This window comes from Boleophthalmus pectinirostris, unplaced genomic scaffold (assembly GCF_026225935.1).
Source record: "Boleophthalmus pectinirostris isolate CB_2022bp ecotype Guang Dong unplaced genomic scaffold, ASM2622593v1 HiC_scaffold_2, whole genome shotgun sequence".
Taxonomy (NCBI): Eukaryota; Metazoa; Chordata; class Actinopteri; order Gobiiformes; family Gobiidae; genus Boleophthalmus; species Boleophthalmus pectinirostris.
In genome coordinates, this window is record NW_026571152.1 from 8,062,635 (window position 1) to 8,080,535 (window position 17,901).

General features: G+C 40.6%; 1 protein-coding gene across 1 annotated transcript in view; it reads left to right on the forward strand.

Moving 5' to 3' along the window:
* The window catches only part of cspg4 (chondroitin sulfate proteoglycan 4), an 86,818-nt gene that overhangs the window by 18,771 nt on the left and 50,146 nt on the right, over positions 1 to 17,901 (forward strand). The window contains 1 exon segment of the mRNA XM_055155381.1: positions 1,429 to 1,707. Within this exon segment, the coding sequence (XP_055011356.1) occupies positions 1,429 to 1,707 (279 nt within the window).

The window sequence follows — 17,901 nt, forward strand, 5'->3', positions numbered from 1 at the left end:
CTAACATTGGTGAACTACTGAACAAAACTAACACTATGGTCATTAATAAAACATAAGTGACTCGTTAACTAAGACTGATTATAGAATTTAAGTAAAAAATCAATTGCATGGTGTAGATATTAACATAGACGGAGATTTATGCAGTTTGAATGCTAGACATGTAATCTGTGAACATGTCTAGTATTTGAAATGCACAAATCTATCTATCTATGCTAAGTAGTTCACTAATGTTCGTCTTTGTTAGCATTTAAGCTTTCGTCTTCTTATCTTGACTGTTGTGAATAATTTCTTCATGGAAGAATGGTTATCCTTTGTCGACCTTGTTGGTTGAAGAGTTGGTGACGGAGCAGATTTATGAAGATGCTGGAGAATAGGTGAGAAATTTCCAGAGACAATTTGGCATATAAAACGATTAACCGGAAGTCCCACAACTCTACAGGGGAAGACTTCCAGCTGTTGTAAAAATGGTCTGTTAGTAAGGTTGAAAAATTCAGCATTTTGTTGTGGTGCTGTTTACTATAAGTTACTGTACTGTTCACTGTACTGTGTCAGTTTAGTAGATTTCACCGAGATGAAACTAAAGAGATGCCAGTTGAGGGTGTCCTGATGGAGTATATTTACAAAGGTTAATCATTAAAAGTACAACATTTTGCTATTGTCTTTAGAGTCAGTCCCTATTACTTTATGTTAGAATTCAGGAGGATCTGGAACCACAAATGATTAGTGTTTCCCAGCCATGGAAGTAAGTGATGAACTTATTGATTTCAATGGCTGTGCTCATTTGCACTTGAGGCCAATTTATTTGTTTCAAAATGTATTTCCTCAACATGGGTTAGCTGCTCTCACCCTGATAAGAGAAACGTGCACCTGGTGATCCATTCTGACCAGTGAGAGCAAAAGGTTGGCAGTTCAAATGCTGCTCTCCACACAAACATCACTGGTTGAGCGGTAGATCCACTGACCCACAGGTTGGCGGTACAATTCCAGCCCCCACAGGTGAATGCTGTTCTGCTGTGCCGTTGAGTAAGTCACTTAACCCACCTCGCCCCTAGTGTCTGTGTACACTGGTGAGTGTGAGTGGGTGAGTGGTTCCTTGATGTAAAGCGCTTTGAGTGCCTTGAATGTGGAAAAGTCCGGTATAAAATGTGACCATTTAAAAGGTTCATACAAAAATCTTACCTAGAAAATCTGACCTTTGTGAAAGCTGTTGATGCCCTGTCAGCCGAAGAGGGGCAGTTTGAGTTCACATAAATACGTTGCACTCTATGGGAGAAATTCTTCTGACCAGAGCTGCTGTATTTATCAAGCTCCCATCAAGACAGTTCTTCTTATAGATCCATGATGCATCCATGCCATTCATTTAACTCTTTACCACTGTCAAAAATGTATTATCTAAGACTAACTTAAGTCCACATCTTTATGCTACAGGGAGAAGACGTCTTCACTGTGTATGTCAGTAATGGTTTCACTGCGGTGGAGGAGCTGGAGGTCCAGATCAATGTCGTCCCCAGGTTCATCCCCGTGCATTCACTCAACATCACGGTGAAGGAGGGCCTGACCCGGACCATAGACTCCACTGTGGTCAACATCTCCCACCCTTTCTACGCTCTGGCCCATCTGGAGTTCGTGGTGAAAGAGTTTCCTCAGCACGGAGAGCTGCGGTCACTAGTCCACGGAGAAGACGTCGAGTATTTCACTTGGAATGATGTATGTACTCGTTTACATGGGGTTTGGGGTTTTGGGTGTTGCAACTATGCTTAAATTTGAAACTTAAATACACACTTCTCCAATACTTCAGGAGGATGTGAGTCTGGTGATCGTTGAGTTCAGATGGGTGTGATTGACAGGTGGATTAGCCAAACAGGGACATGCAGGGTCCATCTAATATGACTACCAATTTTCCAGACTCAGTGGCTGCGTCTCATTTCTCTTTCCTCACTTCCTTCGTCTTGATTCCTTTCCTCGATTCTGCAGGAAATGTGTGAGGAAGTCACACAGCGAAGAGAAATTATCTAAACTTTTCACCGAGTCCAATAAATTTAGATTCTTTTATGTCTGCCTCCTGAAGCTTCCCCAATGTTTACTCCTTCATTCTGTGGTTTTCTTTGGGACACCACATAATATGACACATTTGACTGACAGCTGAAAAACGGAGGCTCGAGGAGAGGAATCAAGGAAAAGGAAGTGAGGAAAGAAAACTGAGACGCGGCCGATGAGCGAAGCGCTAAACTCTTTCAAAATGATAGGTGACCGATGAGCTCCTTCATTGAAATAAAGAAATCTGATTGGCCAGGCGTGTTTGAACGGGTATCCCTGTGAATAAAGAATACAGGAAGATTATTCTGAACTTTCCAGACAAAAGGAAAAGGAAAATTGATGGGTTACAGATGACATCACAGCGTTCTATAGGCCGACAATATTCAATCCAGACAGTTGCGACTAAAATTCATACTGTTAAAATACAGATTTGTTGTAATACAGTGAGTTCTTAGGTCTAGCCGCTATTAAAAATGACTAGGTTCAACTTTTGAACATTTGAATAAACTTTAATCTGATCTTTATTTTAACACAATTTGACCATAAAGAATAGACTTAGCTGAAACTACAACATGTAAGCAGATTTGTGCTGTCCTTATATTATTATATAATATTAAACAACATTACTCTAGCTGGCATTAGGCAAGGCAAGGTAAGTTTATTTGTACAGCACAATTTGTACACAAAGTAATTCAAAGTGCTTTACTGAATATGAAAGACATTAAAATCACAATACAAACAGATCAAAACATAAATAATCATCATAAAATGAAAAAGAGAGACATTAAATGAGAGAGAAGAGAAGAGTGTGGAATGAAAAATGAAAACCTTTAAGTCATACACAGCTAAACAGAATCGTTTTGAGCTTGGATTTAAACAGAGTCAAAGTAGAGTCCTGTCTCACATGTTCAGACTGTTCCAGGTTTTAGCTTCATGAATGTGAAATGCTGACTCCTGTTTACTCCTGACTCTGGGCACCAGCCGGAGCTCAGAGTGTGAGATGGTTCATACAGCATTAACGTGTCAGAGATGTATGTTATGAGGTTCTTTTTTTCAGACCAAGAGGTAGTTTTCATACCTGACAGTTTGGACTGCTCCCTGCGGTTTTCCTCAGAGTGGTCACGTGCTGTTGCTGTGACATGTCCGCTCAGCTGATTTATACAGGTTTGGGCTCTGTCTTCCTACCAGTGGAGGCAGGATGACAGCGCCATCTGTAGTCCAACTTCCGACTATAAATCAGGATGAGAGGGCTTTTTTTCTCTCACACACCTGGGATTGTGTCCTGAGGAAGTTGAACTACAGATCGCGCTGTTGTCCTGCCTCCACTGGTGGGAAGACAGCGCCAAAACCTGTTTAAATCATCTGACTGGACACGTCACAACAACATCACGTGACCACTCGGAGGAAGAGCACAGAGAGCAGTCCAAACTGTCAGGTATGAAAACAAACTCTTGGTCTGAAAAAAGAACCATAACATAAAATATCGGAAGAACAAATGAACCTCATTGGACTGTCACAGATGTACTTTGGTGCTAATCCTTGGAGAGACTTGTACAAGCAGAGCAGCTTTAAAGTCTCTGAGCCACAGGAGGCCATGCAGAGACCTGAGCACAGGACGCATGTGCTCATACTTGGTAGTTCTAGTCAGGACCTGAGCTGCAGCATTCTGGATGTACTGCAGCTGTTTCACAGTGAGCGGGCCGTTACAGTATCTAATCTACTGGAGACAAACACGTGGATAAGTGTCTCCAAGTCTGCTTTAGACAGTATACCTTTGATTTTTAGGTGGTAAGAGGCTGCAGATGTTATTGATTTGATGTGGCTGTTAACCCCTTAATGTATGAATTTAGAATATAGATGCATATTAAGAAAAAAAAAAAAATTGTGTATTTTTGCCTTTAAGTAGATGGTAAATTAACAGAACACCCCCGGCTCGATATCACTGCAAAGTATCAATAGGAAAAATTTACTCTGATTTCTTTTATCTTTAGTTATTGTTTCATCACGCTGCTCCGGAGTGCGTTTCAGATTTGCTGAGACTGTCTGAGGATCTTTTGTTACTTTTGAAGGCGATGCATAGGAAATACTTTTCTCTGTCCAACGCTATAAACAAAAGAGCCTTCAATCAGAGCTGATAATAAAACTTTAAAGTATTTATTTGCCCCATGTTCCAATCACTCCCATGTGTTTCCCCAACGCCTGTTACCAAAACACACTATTTTAAGTCTGTTTCCTACAGTATCTGATTACAAGTTTAACCCTTTACACTAGGAAAGAGTGACAAATCTGAACCACAATGGCATTTTAATGTTAACGTTTTCTTATCCTAAAGGTGCACTATGTAACTTTTTGGTTGGGAGTCTGTCACCTGCTTGTTTCTATGGATATGTCATTGCTTTGTCTAGAATGTTCCACAGTAACAGCTCTACCTTACATTTATTAACTTTTTTTTTTTTTTTTTTTTTTTTTTTGAACAATCATTTATTGTCTTTTTTAACAAAATAGAACAATACAATACAATCCAGCACAGCTTAGTCTGCATAGAACTAAATGGATAAAGACTGTCACAAGGTCTGAGTCAGAGCTAAAATGAAAATGAAATAAACATTTCACAAACACAATTTTTGATTAAAATTAAAAACAAATTGGGAGCCTCCTTTATAAAGCACATCAGCCAAGTCCTGAGGTAGGTGGTCCAGAAAGGGTTGCCATATTTTATAGAAAGTGGTTGAATTGCCTTTTAAGACTGAGGCGTTCCATTGGGAAAACTTTAAAAGTCTCTCTGTACCATTGTGTAACAGATGGAGGTTTTGCCTGTATCCACTGAAGCAGGATGCATCTTCTTGCCAGGTGTAAAAGTTTACGTAGTAATGTCATCTGCCCTGGTAACACAGGCAGCCTCTCAGACAGGCCAAAAAGAAATAAAACAGGCTCCACGGGGACAGCTCGATGAAAAATGTAGCGGAGCTCTGTAGCAACATTCCTCTAAAGCCTGAGTATCAACGGACACTGCCAGATACAATGATAATAAGTGCCCACAATGTTTTTACATTTTACACACAAAGGTGAGTATTGAGGGTGAATCTTATGCAAGAATTGAGGAGTACGTTGAAGTCTGTGTAAAATTCTATACTGGTTCTCCCTGAGTTTATTACAAGTAAAACTTTTTTTGACCACCCTAAAAGCTCTTAACCAAGTGTCAGCACTAAACTCAATCCCCATATCTGCTTCCCAGTGAGTCCTGGAATTCCCAGTGGTGGAAGGTTTTGATTCCATTAATTGTGCATAGCAAAGAGAAATAAATGTCTTTTTTGGTATTGCATCCTTATTAAATTTTAATAGAAATGTTTCGATGGTATTAACTTTTTTATCTCTAAAATACATAGACAAACAAACATTCTGTGAGTGGGGTTGTCTCTCCACAGAGCTGACCTGTAACTTGATCTGATTTGGTCTCCATGAAGATAGAAAGGTTTAATCCACACAAAGTAATAACATCTCCATGGAGAAAAGCGTTTGACTCCACCAGAAAAGTTACACTACGCACCTTTAATAATCATAGTGTTTTAGTTTAATTTAAAGATCCTATATTACACAAAATGTACTCCTATGAGCTTTAAACCATGTTACAATGCTGCAGCCTCATTAAAAACGTACTTGGAGTTGTGTTTTGTGTCATTCACACATGTTCGAGTAATCCTGGTTTATTAGTCTGTCTGCAAAGCTCAAAATGCTCGGTTTCTCCTTGTAGTGGTAGTTTTCAAGTTAACAGCTACATTTTAACTTAAGTTCACTAGAGATTGGCAATTCCAGGGCTGAAATTATCCAGATGATTCTAGTGAAGGTGTGTGGAGATTAAAAAGTCAGTGGAGCGCTTCCTGTCTTACCACAAGACATCACAAGGTACAGCAGTTTTCTGTTTGAGAGAAGAACTCAGCCTAAATCTACAGGGTTTGTGAGTTAAACGTGTGTGAATAAAACAAAACACAACTCCAGGTCTGTTTGTGATGAGGAAACTACATTATAATAGATCAGAAAATAGCGTAATATGGACCCTGTAAGTTTCTTCCACACATTAAAGGTCATGTAAGTTTTTTGAGAAAAACATGTCTTCTGTCAGTACAGATATTCGTGTTGTAGTACTCAAGACCAGTCTTGGTCTGGAGGCAGGTCTCGTCCTTGTCTCCTCCCGTTTTTTTCACGGTCTTGGTCTCATCTGGGACTCAGTCTTGTCTCAGTCTTGAAGGTGCTTGGACTCGGTCTTGACTCGAGGTCTGACACTCAGTGAGTGTGATCACTTTTCATTTCTGCCGCTGTTGTTGGCAACAGACTTGTACCTGTGTGCAGGAGAGCGGGGCTTCTCACTGTAGCTCGTGCACTTGTTTGGAGCCAGCGGACACTGCACAGCACTTATCACTGCTGACGGCTTGTCCACAACAGAGTGTGACCTCGTCTCAAAGCAGGTTAAACTATAAAACATGATCCTACCTGTCCACCTGCCTCACGTCAGTGTACAGCTCCTCACCTTTTTGCACTCTGTCTCCTCCCTGAGTACAGTGCACATAGGCTCCCTCCTCAGTGCACGCTGATTAGAAGAGCATGACAAAACGCAAAGCAAAAATGAATCCTCATAAGCCAGTGTCCGTACAGAGCAGCCCTACTGCGATATGTGGGCTGAAGTTTACCTAATAAAAGTGCACAAATCCATTTGTATGTGTCACACATTTGGTTTGGTAAATGTGCAGAGGCTGATAAATCCCACTGCAAAACCAGTAAGAGAACTTGAAAAAACAGGTTTAAAAATCCTCCCCACTTTCTTCACTTCACAAGAGCCAGTGGAAGTTGGTTTAAAGAAGAGCTTCTCAAACTGTGGGTGAGGGTCCGAAACAGGGGCACAGAGAGTTTCAGTGCAGTACAGTTTGCTTTGCTCAGATCAAATGGAGATAGATTTATAAAAGCCCTGATATGTACGTATATGCCAAAATAACTGTAAAATACAAATGAATACAGAAAATGACAAAGACAAAGGGTCGTGGTCTCGGTCTTGTCTCGGTCTTGGGACTCTGTGGTCTTGGTCTCGACTATAACACTAACAGATATATTGTATAAGCAGCTCTTGAGGTCAAAGTAGTCCACGTGTACTACCTGCATCTGATTATAAAGCGTTTTCTTGTCCGAGAATCAGGAAGTGCATGTTAGCCTACTAGTTGCTGTTAGCTTTACTCTTACGGCAAACTTCTGCACTGTCCTCTGTTGTGAAAAGCTCTTATAAACTCATCTGGGTGAGTGATGAGGAAGCTCAGATTAGAGGAGTAACTTTGTGAGCTGCTTCTGTTTTTCACCTTTTGAAGACGGTAAACATCAGGTACAGCGCCTTTTTTTCCCCCGTTATTTGTGCTTTGAGTTCTTTTTTGCCCGTAGAGTTTAAAGGTCAGAATAGAGGAGAGATAAGGACTATGGGGGTGGCTATCTCACAGCAGTGGTTGTGGTTTTGAATCTTTGTGGAAAATATAAAAATGTATGAAAAGTCACTGTTAAAAAACTCATGCATTTTGAGTACGGACCAGAGTTTAATTCTGACGCATATCTGACTCTCCTCCTCTGTTCTCTCTCTCTTTCTCTCCTCTCCTCTTACTCTCTTCTCCTTTCTCTTCTTCTCTCCACCCTTTCCTTTGCTCTTCTCCTTCTCTCTGCTGCTCTCTTATCCTTTTTCTCCCCTCCTTTTCTCTCTCTTTGCCTCTCCTCCTCTCTCCTTTCCGCTGCTCTCCTCGTCTCTCTCTCCTCCTCCTCCTCTCTTATCCTTCTCTCCTCTTCTCTCTTCTCGTTCCTCCACTCTCCTCTCCTCCCTTCCTCTTTCTCACTTCTTCTCTCCTCTTCTATCCTCTCCTCTCTCCTCCCTTTCCCTCTCTCTGCTGCTCTCCTCCTCTCTCCTCTTCCATCCTCCGCTCTCCTCCTTTTCTTTCTCTCTCTCTTTTTTCTCTCCTCATCTCTCTCCTCCTCTTCTCTCCCCCTCTTTCCTCTGCTCTCCTTTCTTTCTACTTCTCTCTCTCCTGGTCTCCGTACTTCTCTTTGTCCTTCGCTCTCCTCCTCTCTTCGTCCTCTATACGCTTCTTCTCCCTTCCCCTCTCTCTCTTCTTTTCTCCTCCATTCTCCTCTCTCATCCTCTCTTCTCTTCTCTCTCTCCTCTCTACTACTCCCCTCTTATCATCTCCTCTCTCCTCCCTTGATCGCTCTGCTGCTCTCCTCCTCTCTCTCCTCCTTTTTCTTCCCTCCTCTTTCCTCTTCTATCCTTCGCTCTCTTCCTTTTCTTTCCTCTTTCTCTCCCTTTCTCCGTTCTCCTCCTCCTCCTTGCTTATCCTCTCTCCTCTTCTCTCCCCTCTTTCCTCCGCTCTCCCTTCTTTCTACTTTTCTCTCTCCATCCTTCTCTTTCTCCATCGCTCTCCTCTTCTCTCCTCCATTCTCCTCTCTTCTCTGCTGCTCTCCTCTACTCCCCTCTCCTCCTTTCCTCTCTCATTCTCCAGCTCTCTCCCTTTCTCCACTCTCCTCATCTCTCTCTCGTCCTCCTCCTCTCTTTTCTTTTCTCCTCTTCTCTTCTCTCCTCCTTGCTCCTCCCTCATTCTCCAGCTCTCTTCCTTTCTCCTCTCTCCCTTTCTCCGTGCTTCTCTTTCTCTTCCCTTTCCCTCTTTCACTTCTGCTCCTCTTCTATCCTCCGCCCCTCCCTTCTTCTCCTCCACTGTCCTCTCTCGTCCTCTCTCTCCTTTCTTTCTCCTCCCCTTTGCCCCACCTTTCTCTCTCCTCTTCTCTCATCCATTCTGCTCTCTTATCCTCACTAGGGATGGGCATTCGATGAAATTTTCTTAATCGATCGTCGGAAGAATTAACGATCGATTATCGATTAATCATTAACGTTTTTATATTAAAATGATCATCATTATTATTACTATCTGCACTACTAATCTGCATAAATAAATTCAACTTTACGACATATAAACCGTAACCACTCTAAAGCCACATCAATCCGTTTGACATTATAATGTGTTTAATTCAGTTTTGCGCAACTCTCACAGAAACAAAACTTAAAACCGCATCGCTAATTTGCATAAACTAAGCGAAGATAAAACTACAGCTCTTGTGTCGCTGATGCGGTCAATTTCTGTCGGATTAAAAGACATGACTCAGTGGAATACAGGTTAGTGTGACCAGATTTGCGTTTGTCAAAACCAGGACACCGTACGGGGGGAGGGAGGTGGGGACTCGTCATCGACATTGGGCGAGTCTCACCTGGTAAAGCTTTTTCCCACTGGACACAGAAACATATGTTCTTGCTTTGTACACTGTGCACATGGACACTTGTCCCGAACGCAACGGAAAGCGTGGAATTTCTTGTACCAGTCATCGTTAAACACGCATTTGTGCTTCGGTACGTTGCAGACTGACCCACTGTTTGTGTCTCGCTCCTTCTGAGTGCAGAGAGACACATGTACAGACCCCTGTTTGGTCACGATACACACAGCAACCTACATTTACGGTTTGTCGATTAAAATGAACGTAATCGATGAAATTCTTAATGATCAATTATCGATCATGCCCATCCCTAATCCTCACTCTCTTCTCTCCTTTCCTCTCTCCTTTCCTCGCTCATTCTCCAGCTCCATCTCTCTCCCTTTCTCCATCCTTCACTTTCTCCTCTTCTCCTCCCTTCCCCTCTTTCCTTGTGCTCTCTCTCTGCCTTCCTCTTCTCTCTCTCCTCCGTTTTCCTCTCTCATCCTCTCTTATATCCTCTCTCCTCCTCCTCCCGTCCCTCTCTCCGTCAGAGTAAAGTGTGCCGTAGCCCGTGGAGCGCCTGCAGCAGAAATAAAGCGTCCCTGTATGTATTCTTCTAATAACAAAAACACACACAAACACTCTGGCGTTGCTACTGCGAGTCGCCCAGAGCCAAAGATCTGGAGACGAGCCAATATCGTAGACGCAAAACCACTCCTTTTTATAACTTCTTTAAACTTTTACACCAGCGTTTGATGCGTTTGCGTTGCTGTTATTTTGGGAATATAAAAAAGAGCCGGTAATGGGTTCCACATTTAGGGAATAAATGTTTTTACTTTTCGAGCAAAAACGCAATTGTTCGCAAATTAAAAACGCATGTGCAAGAAGACAGTGGTGATTCGGAGGTTACGCAAACTGGCGCTAAAAATCTGCGAGTAGACGAGAGCGTAATACAGTGGGAATGTGTAGATAAAGTTACTTGAAGTGCATGAGACGGGTTTCCATGTTTTTCTAATTCTAACTGGTTTGGCGGCTACGGAACCCCTAAGAGGCAAAAAACAAAAAGCAAACAAACAAAAAAAAGCAGAAAATGACATGTATGGAGTAAGAAAGCTTTCAGAAATGTCCGTGTGCATAGGATAGAAATTTATGCATATTTGGGAAATCTGTGCATATTTGTCTGTAGTTGAGCATAAAATAAATATTCGTAAACTCTCGAATGAGTCCAGTTTTACATAAAATATGTTGTGTGTATTTTATCCATCAGAATACAAATTGAAAAGTTAAGTTTTTTCAGTACGAACACGAATTCACAGACGAAACTTTAGTGTCAAAAATACGTCATCACTTTACAGACATTATTTATTGAGCACAAGCAACACTGATCAAGATGCTGGACTTTTGCAGTGCATACGGACTAAACCAGGACTAAAACAGGACTAAACCAGGACTAAATCAGGACTGAACCAGGACTAAACCAGGACTAAAACAGGACTAAACCAGGACTAAATCAGGACTGAACCAGGACTAAAACAGGACTAAGACATGACTAAAACACAACAAAAACACAACTAAAAAACAGGACTAAAACAGAACTGAACCAGGACTAAACCAGAACTAAGCCAGGTCTAAACCAGCACAGCACTAGGACTACACCAGGACTCCGCAAAGCTCATTCAGGCTGCACTTAGCCCTGTGGAGTGTGGAGCTCTGCGCCGGTCCTTTCGTCTGTGGTCACCCAACAGTCTACACAGGCGCACCTTCGGGCCCGTCCCGACACTCAGTCCTGGTTCAGTCCTGGTTTAATCCTGCTCAATAAACTGCCTGTGAAGTGATGATGTATTTTTGACAGTCGAGTTTGTGAATTCGTATTTGTACTGAAGAAAGCGTAATCATAAATTTTCATTTCATGATTGTAATTCTTGATGTCGTAACTTTTCAATTCATATTCTGATGGATAAAATACTCACAACACATTTTATGTACGACTGGACTCATTCGAGAGTTTAAGAATATTTATTTTATGCTCAACTACAGACAATATGCACGGATTTCTATCCTATGCACACAAATATTTCTAAAAGCCTTCTTACTCCATAGACATGCTTTTTTTTCTGTCGTTGGGATAGTAGTAAATGACTCAATAAGTCAATTTTTACCCAGTTACATGATTTATTTATTTACTTGCTCAAATTTGGACTACCCTAAACTCTATTCAAAATGGAGAATTCATTTTACTCACAGTCTAAACCTTCATTTAATAAAATAATGGTCTATTTTCATTAGTCTAATCATAACATTTTTGTAATTTAGACTATCACTGTCATAGTTATGAAATTAGCTCTACATATGTATGGCACATGTCCAACTGGGAAGTAAAATTATAAACTTATAAAAAAGATTTTTTCTTTTTGTTGGTCAAAGCAGACGAATAGAGTTTTGGGAGTTTGTACTTTCCATTCACTCACATAATTACAGAGTTTCATTGGTTTGGCTAGCCTCGATTTAAGACCCAGACTCAGCTGTTTCTCATGCTGCATTCATGTGCTTCTCATATGCAGGAAATGTCAGCTTTTTAAATTAGACACATTTGGGGCTTATTTTTTGATTCATATTAGCATAACTGAATTATGAGTTAGCAGCACTTAGGGTCTATTCTCTAAATAGATATAAACCACAAATAAAGTGATAAGTGAGTGGGATTGGTTCATGCTGAAGAGTGTGGAGAAGTACACATGTACTCACACTGCAGACAGTCCCTGATGTCAGACACTGAACAGGACCAGGCCTGGATTGGACTTGAACTGGACTCTGAACACATCATGGTGCGGCAGTGGCAATAGTGGAGACTGTTGTTGTGTCCTTAGGCAAGACCATTTAAACACATTGCCTAGTGTGAAAGTGATGTGTGTGTGAGTGTTGGTGAAGTTTGGTCAGTCTGCCCCAGGGCAGCTGTGGCTATAATAGGTAACCATTGAGTATGAGCTGAATGAATATGACACTAAACTGTAAACTGACTTTGATATCAGTATCAGTATCAGTATATTGTCATACAAAATTGGTGATGCACTATCATTATCATGAGCCGTTATATCACAAAGAGTATTTGTTGGTATATTTTACAAAGTTATTTTGTGACAATAATATAATTTAGTTTAGAGCAGACGTATTGTGCTTGTGTCTGTTTTAGCCCCTGGATCATTATGTTATCATTTGCATTTTAAATCACATTATTAATCTAAACAATCCACTGACTCCCTCATTAGAAAACCGCCATGTCCAGTGGGAGCAGGCGCTGCTGTAAATATCACAACAAAGAGCTGTGGAGTCGTCTCCTGTGGACACACTAGTGAGCAGCAGATTTTTTTCATTTGTAATAAAATGATTTACACACAGTGTCAAATCCTACACATATGACAGATTAAGAATCACTCCAAATACATTTTGCAGAACAGGTCAGATTTAAAGAAAGGAAACTTGTGTATCCCATATGTTTGACCTATACTTAGGTTGTTCAGATGGGTGTATTTCACATCAGGTTTGTGCAGGTGAGCGCTTTAACAAAGAAATAGTGCTGTCAAAATATACATAGTTATTAAAAAAACAGTCTATCTCCGAATATTATGTGCAGTATAAAGAGTATCTATATATGTATGTGTCATATATGTATCATATATATATATATATATATATATATATATATATATATAGAGAGAGAGAGAGAGAGAGAGAGAGAGAGAGAGAGAGAGAGAGAGAGAGAGAGAGAGAGAGCGCAGGAGAGACAGAAAGAGAAAGAGAGGAAGGGAGAGAGACAGCGTGAGAAGAGGTGATCCAAACTGTGCCCTCACAAAAGTGCAGTGTGGGTAAATGTGTGTGGCTTTAAGTGTGAGGCGCCTCAGGCTTTCAGCTCACATGAAGATTTACTCCAGAGTTTGTGTCAACTCTGGATAACGGGCCTGATAGTCCAGCTCCAAATCCAACTCACACTCACTTAGAGATTTTACTTTTACTTAAATGGACTTTTCAGAGCTTTTAATCATGTTAACGTTATTTTCCTCACACCATTTACTCACCTGAAGTTGTATTCGGAGTGATTCGTGCATGTTTGAGTTATCTTTAATCACTTATTTTCAAGATTCTGTTTATACCGATCAGGCCCCATTTTCACATCCACCACTACACGCCCACTGCTCTGTACTTACTTCGTTCTTCAATTTGATTTTCCTCCTCTTCTTAGTGTGCAGCTATCCATCAAAGGAGCCGACTCTTTGTTTACATCAGCTCCCATTGGGCACCAAGTTTTCGAACACAAAGTCAGCGCACTTGTTTATTTATTTTTTATGAAGTCGTTTTACATGAATATGACAACATAAAATATGCAAATTATAACCTAATGGTCCATGGGTTTCATAGATTATAAATATACAGCAGACATAAGATGCTTTCATTACAGAAGTTGGTGTAAATAAAAATAGTTATTATAATTCATATAAGTAGGAAGTCCAGATGGAGACTAAACGAGATGGATGTAGTGAAGGAGACAAGAAGGCCATGTAGTAGTAGCTGTAGTAGTAGAAGTAGGTGCTGTAGTGGTAGTAGTAGTAGTAGTTGTTGTTATGCAATATTGTCACTAGTAGTGGCATTGGTAGAAGCAGTAGCAGAAGTAGTAGTAGTTGCTGTGTTAGTAGTAGGTGCCATACTGTGGAACATTCCAATCAAATCAGTAACATTTCCATGGAGATTTTGAAGAAATTCTATCACTGTATCAGCGTTCTGGAAACGATCTACGTCCAGACACGTCGTCAAAGTGTTCTCTGTGCACACGGTAACACAAAACCGCCTGAAACACTGGTCACGTGATAGGCTGGTGTCAGGTCGTGCCAACGTCCCGACGTCACGTGAGCAATAAAAACAAGGAAGTCTGAAGTTGCAGCATCTGATTTTGAACCGAGGGAGATGGCAAGTGTAAAAACAGTCTTTTTGTGAACCAACGACGAGGTTCAGTTGTTACTTAGTGTAACGCTGGATTTTAAGACGAGCACGGCGGCTCAGAGTGAGGACTGACTCGTTCTGAGCATATTTGTTTACATTTTACAGAAACGAAACTTAAAACCGCATGGCTCATTTGCATAAACTAAGCGCTCAAAAAGTCAGCTTCTGTCGGACTAAAGAACACGACTCAGTGGAATATGAGTGTTCTTTCTCTGACAGAGGGGTGTTCTGCTGATGGTGAATCTGTTCTGTTCTTCTATTGCATTGGAGATAGTTCATGTTAAACTTTTCAGAGATTATATATCTGGCGCTGAATTAGATAGCGTGGTGCATAGAATTACATCAGTGGATCAGTGTTTTCAGGCGTCCACACGGAGCCACATCAGATCCGTACTCAAATGAATTCGTGGGAGCTGGCGGCACCTGATCGTTCCGTCTGTGGAGCCGTGTGGACGAACACTGCATCCACAACAAAAACGATTTGAATACGTACTAGTGTGGACGGAACCCAAGACAAGGCCAAAGAAAGACCAAATAAAAGAAAATTGAATTTTATTTATTTTTTTTATTTTTTTTATATGAAGGACCTCAACATTAAAGCAATATAAGTATTTTTATTTATCATCTCTGTGCCTCCTTCTTTCGCTCTCTCTTTTTTTCTCTCTCCTGTCTTTCCCCTTCTCTATCTCTCTCTCTGTCTCCATCTCCCTCACTTTCTTTCTCTCTCTCTCTTTCTCTTCTCCTGCTCCCTCTCTCTCCATCTCCCTCCCTCTTTTTCTCTTTCTCTCCTGTCTTTCTCCCTCTCTCGCCGTCTCCATCTCCCTCCCTCTCTTTCTCTCCCTCTCCACTCTCTTCTCTTGCTCCTTCTCTCTCTCTGTCTCCATCTCCTGCCCTCTCTCTCTTCTCTCTCTCTCTCTCTCTCCATCTCCCTCCCTCTCTTTCTCTCCCCTCCTTCTCTCTCTCTGCTCACACGTTCGTTCACTCTTTTCCATCAGTTCTCCATTAGCTCGTCCATCAGTGAGACACAAGAATCTACGTTTTTTACAAACCACCAATTATTCTTGAATCAAAGAGAGGCCACTTTTTCCAACGTAAAGGAAAGAAAAACTACAGCTCTCCAATTCAGTTTGACAGGAACATTTGGGACCATACCGCTGGAACAGATATCAGCTTTTCTAGGCTCTAGTTACATTTTCCCCTCTTTGCAATAATATAGATCGGCTTGTACTCGTAACAGTAGACTTACGTAACTATCAAACGCAAAAAAATGTAGAACGGATAAATGTAAAGGTCTTATGTTACAGAAAACGGACTCTTGTGAGCTTTTAGCCATATTATAATGTTGTTAACTCTTCAAAAACACACCTGGAGTTGTGTTTGAATATAACAACAAATGTAAAGTCCAGTTTGGATAAAATAGGGTGTCCCAAAAAATTTGACATTTCCTAGGACATTAATTTTGGCAATTGTTCAAATAGCCAAAAATTTTCACAGAATTTATAGAAATAGATCAAGATTTTATATTTAATGTTTTATTTTTGTTCTTGTAAAGGTCAAGTTAGCTCTTATATACTTTATTAACTATTAAATACATTAGTTCATGGCATTTGATAGTAAGGTTATGCTTTTATTTTGGTGACCTCCTGTGTCAGCAGAAGTGATGGTACAAACGTCAGCTTGATATGTAGAAAAGACGCAAAGTAAACACAGCAATGTTAACAGTAGAAAACAAAAGCAAAAGTTGTATAAAAAACCCAAAAACAGCAACAGTCGACAGGGGAATAAGGTTTGTTTTATTTGTGATGTATTTTTGAGCTTCTTGTAATTTTTATTGAATTAATGCTAAAATATGGATAACGGTTAAACAATGTAATGAGCTAGAGATATGGTGATCATCTGGTAATTTTTGTTCTTGTCTAGAACGTTGGCTCTATGACACGGCAAGGAAAAGATTAAAAGTCATTTAACCATCAGTTCGACAGGATTCTACAGTTCTATTTTCAGGTTGAGCCATTCACTCCCAAACAGAAGTAATTTTGCGTCTTAGAATCTGCTCACACATCATCACCCACGACTGTACAGCCTTCAATGCAAAATTTGGAAAAACTTCACCAACTGGCAAACAAATTTGGACTTTGTGCCAAAAATGTAAAGAGGAACAGCTAAAGGATCTGGTGGACTCACATCAACATCAGAAAAAAAAGTCGAGCAAGAAAAACTCCAAGAAGTTTGTAAAGAGAAGTTTGGTAACCCAGATTCCTCGAATGATGGTTTGGACCACCAGATCTTTAGCCCGTGCAGCCTTCCAAGTCCAAATTTGTTTGTCAGTTGGTGAAGTTTTTCCAAATTTTGCTTTGAAGGCTGCACAGTCTTGGTGACTGTGTGCGGGCAGATTCCAAAACGCAAAATGACTTCTCTTTGGGAGTGAACAGTTAGCCAGGCTGGCGCCACCTAATGCCTCCCCTCAATTTCATTTCTCTCCAGTGACTAAGTCAGGAATCAGAATACACTAGACGGTTTGCAAGAACCCCGGAAATGCGAGTTCGTGCACCAGCCAATCAGTGAAGAGCCATACATTCTGTGTTGGCATCGATTCATGAGATCGAGGATTTAAAGCCAGAACAAAGAGAATGTTTGGTGAATTTTATTGACGTTTTTGCCATTATTCCTACAGGATTTGGGAAAAGCTTAATATACCAGTTAGTCCCGTTAGCGGTGCAATATATACATCACGACCAAATAGCAGCAAATGGATTTAAACCTTGAATATTCTCATGACCATCAAGTAAAACATTTTTTTCTAAACTTGTGAAAATTTGAGGTTATTTCTACAAGAATTGCCCAAAACTACTGGCCTGCGAATTGATGTAAATGTTTTTTGGGACACTGTGCCATATTTAAATAAGTATCCTGTGCTGATTTTTCTGAATTAAAAAGCAAAAGCAATTGTGTCTATGTAGGTTAATTACACCAGGAGGAAATTTGCACAATGGCACAAGGAGAAACAAGCAAACTCCTCACAGAAAGACCCGGGAGTCGAAGCCACATCCTTCTTACTTAGACGAGTGCTATAACCATAATTTACTAGATAATCGATACTGAAACTGGTATCGAAACTAGATACTCATTTGAAAAAGTATCAATACTAAAAAAGTTACTTTCACAGGACAGAAATAAAGCTTTCCTGAATGTCTTTAGAATGATCTTGAGCTCAGAATAAGTATAAGAGCACATAGAGTAGTATACACCATAGACTGTAGATAACATGCTAGTCACCAAACAGGAAAGTGAGTATGGGTGTGCTTCTGGCTCCATCCACTCTGGCTCCAATTGCTCTCCAGTTCTTCCTGTTAAACTGCACTAAAACCTTTGACTGAGGCCATGCAACTGCAACGGTTTGCTGCAACAAAACTTTATGATTTGACTATCGGCACATGCAAACGTAGCGACCTCTCGTTCTCCCAGTTGTTGTCTACGTATTAGATAGAAAAAAACGTAATTTCAGTTCGTATGTATGCCTAGTACATGTGAAGAAATTGACAATAAAGCTAACTTTGAACTTTGAATTCAGTTTCTATTGAAAAAACATTGCCTCTTTCTCTATAACTG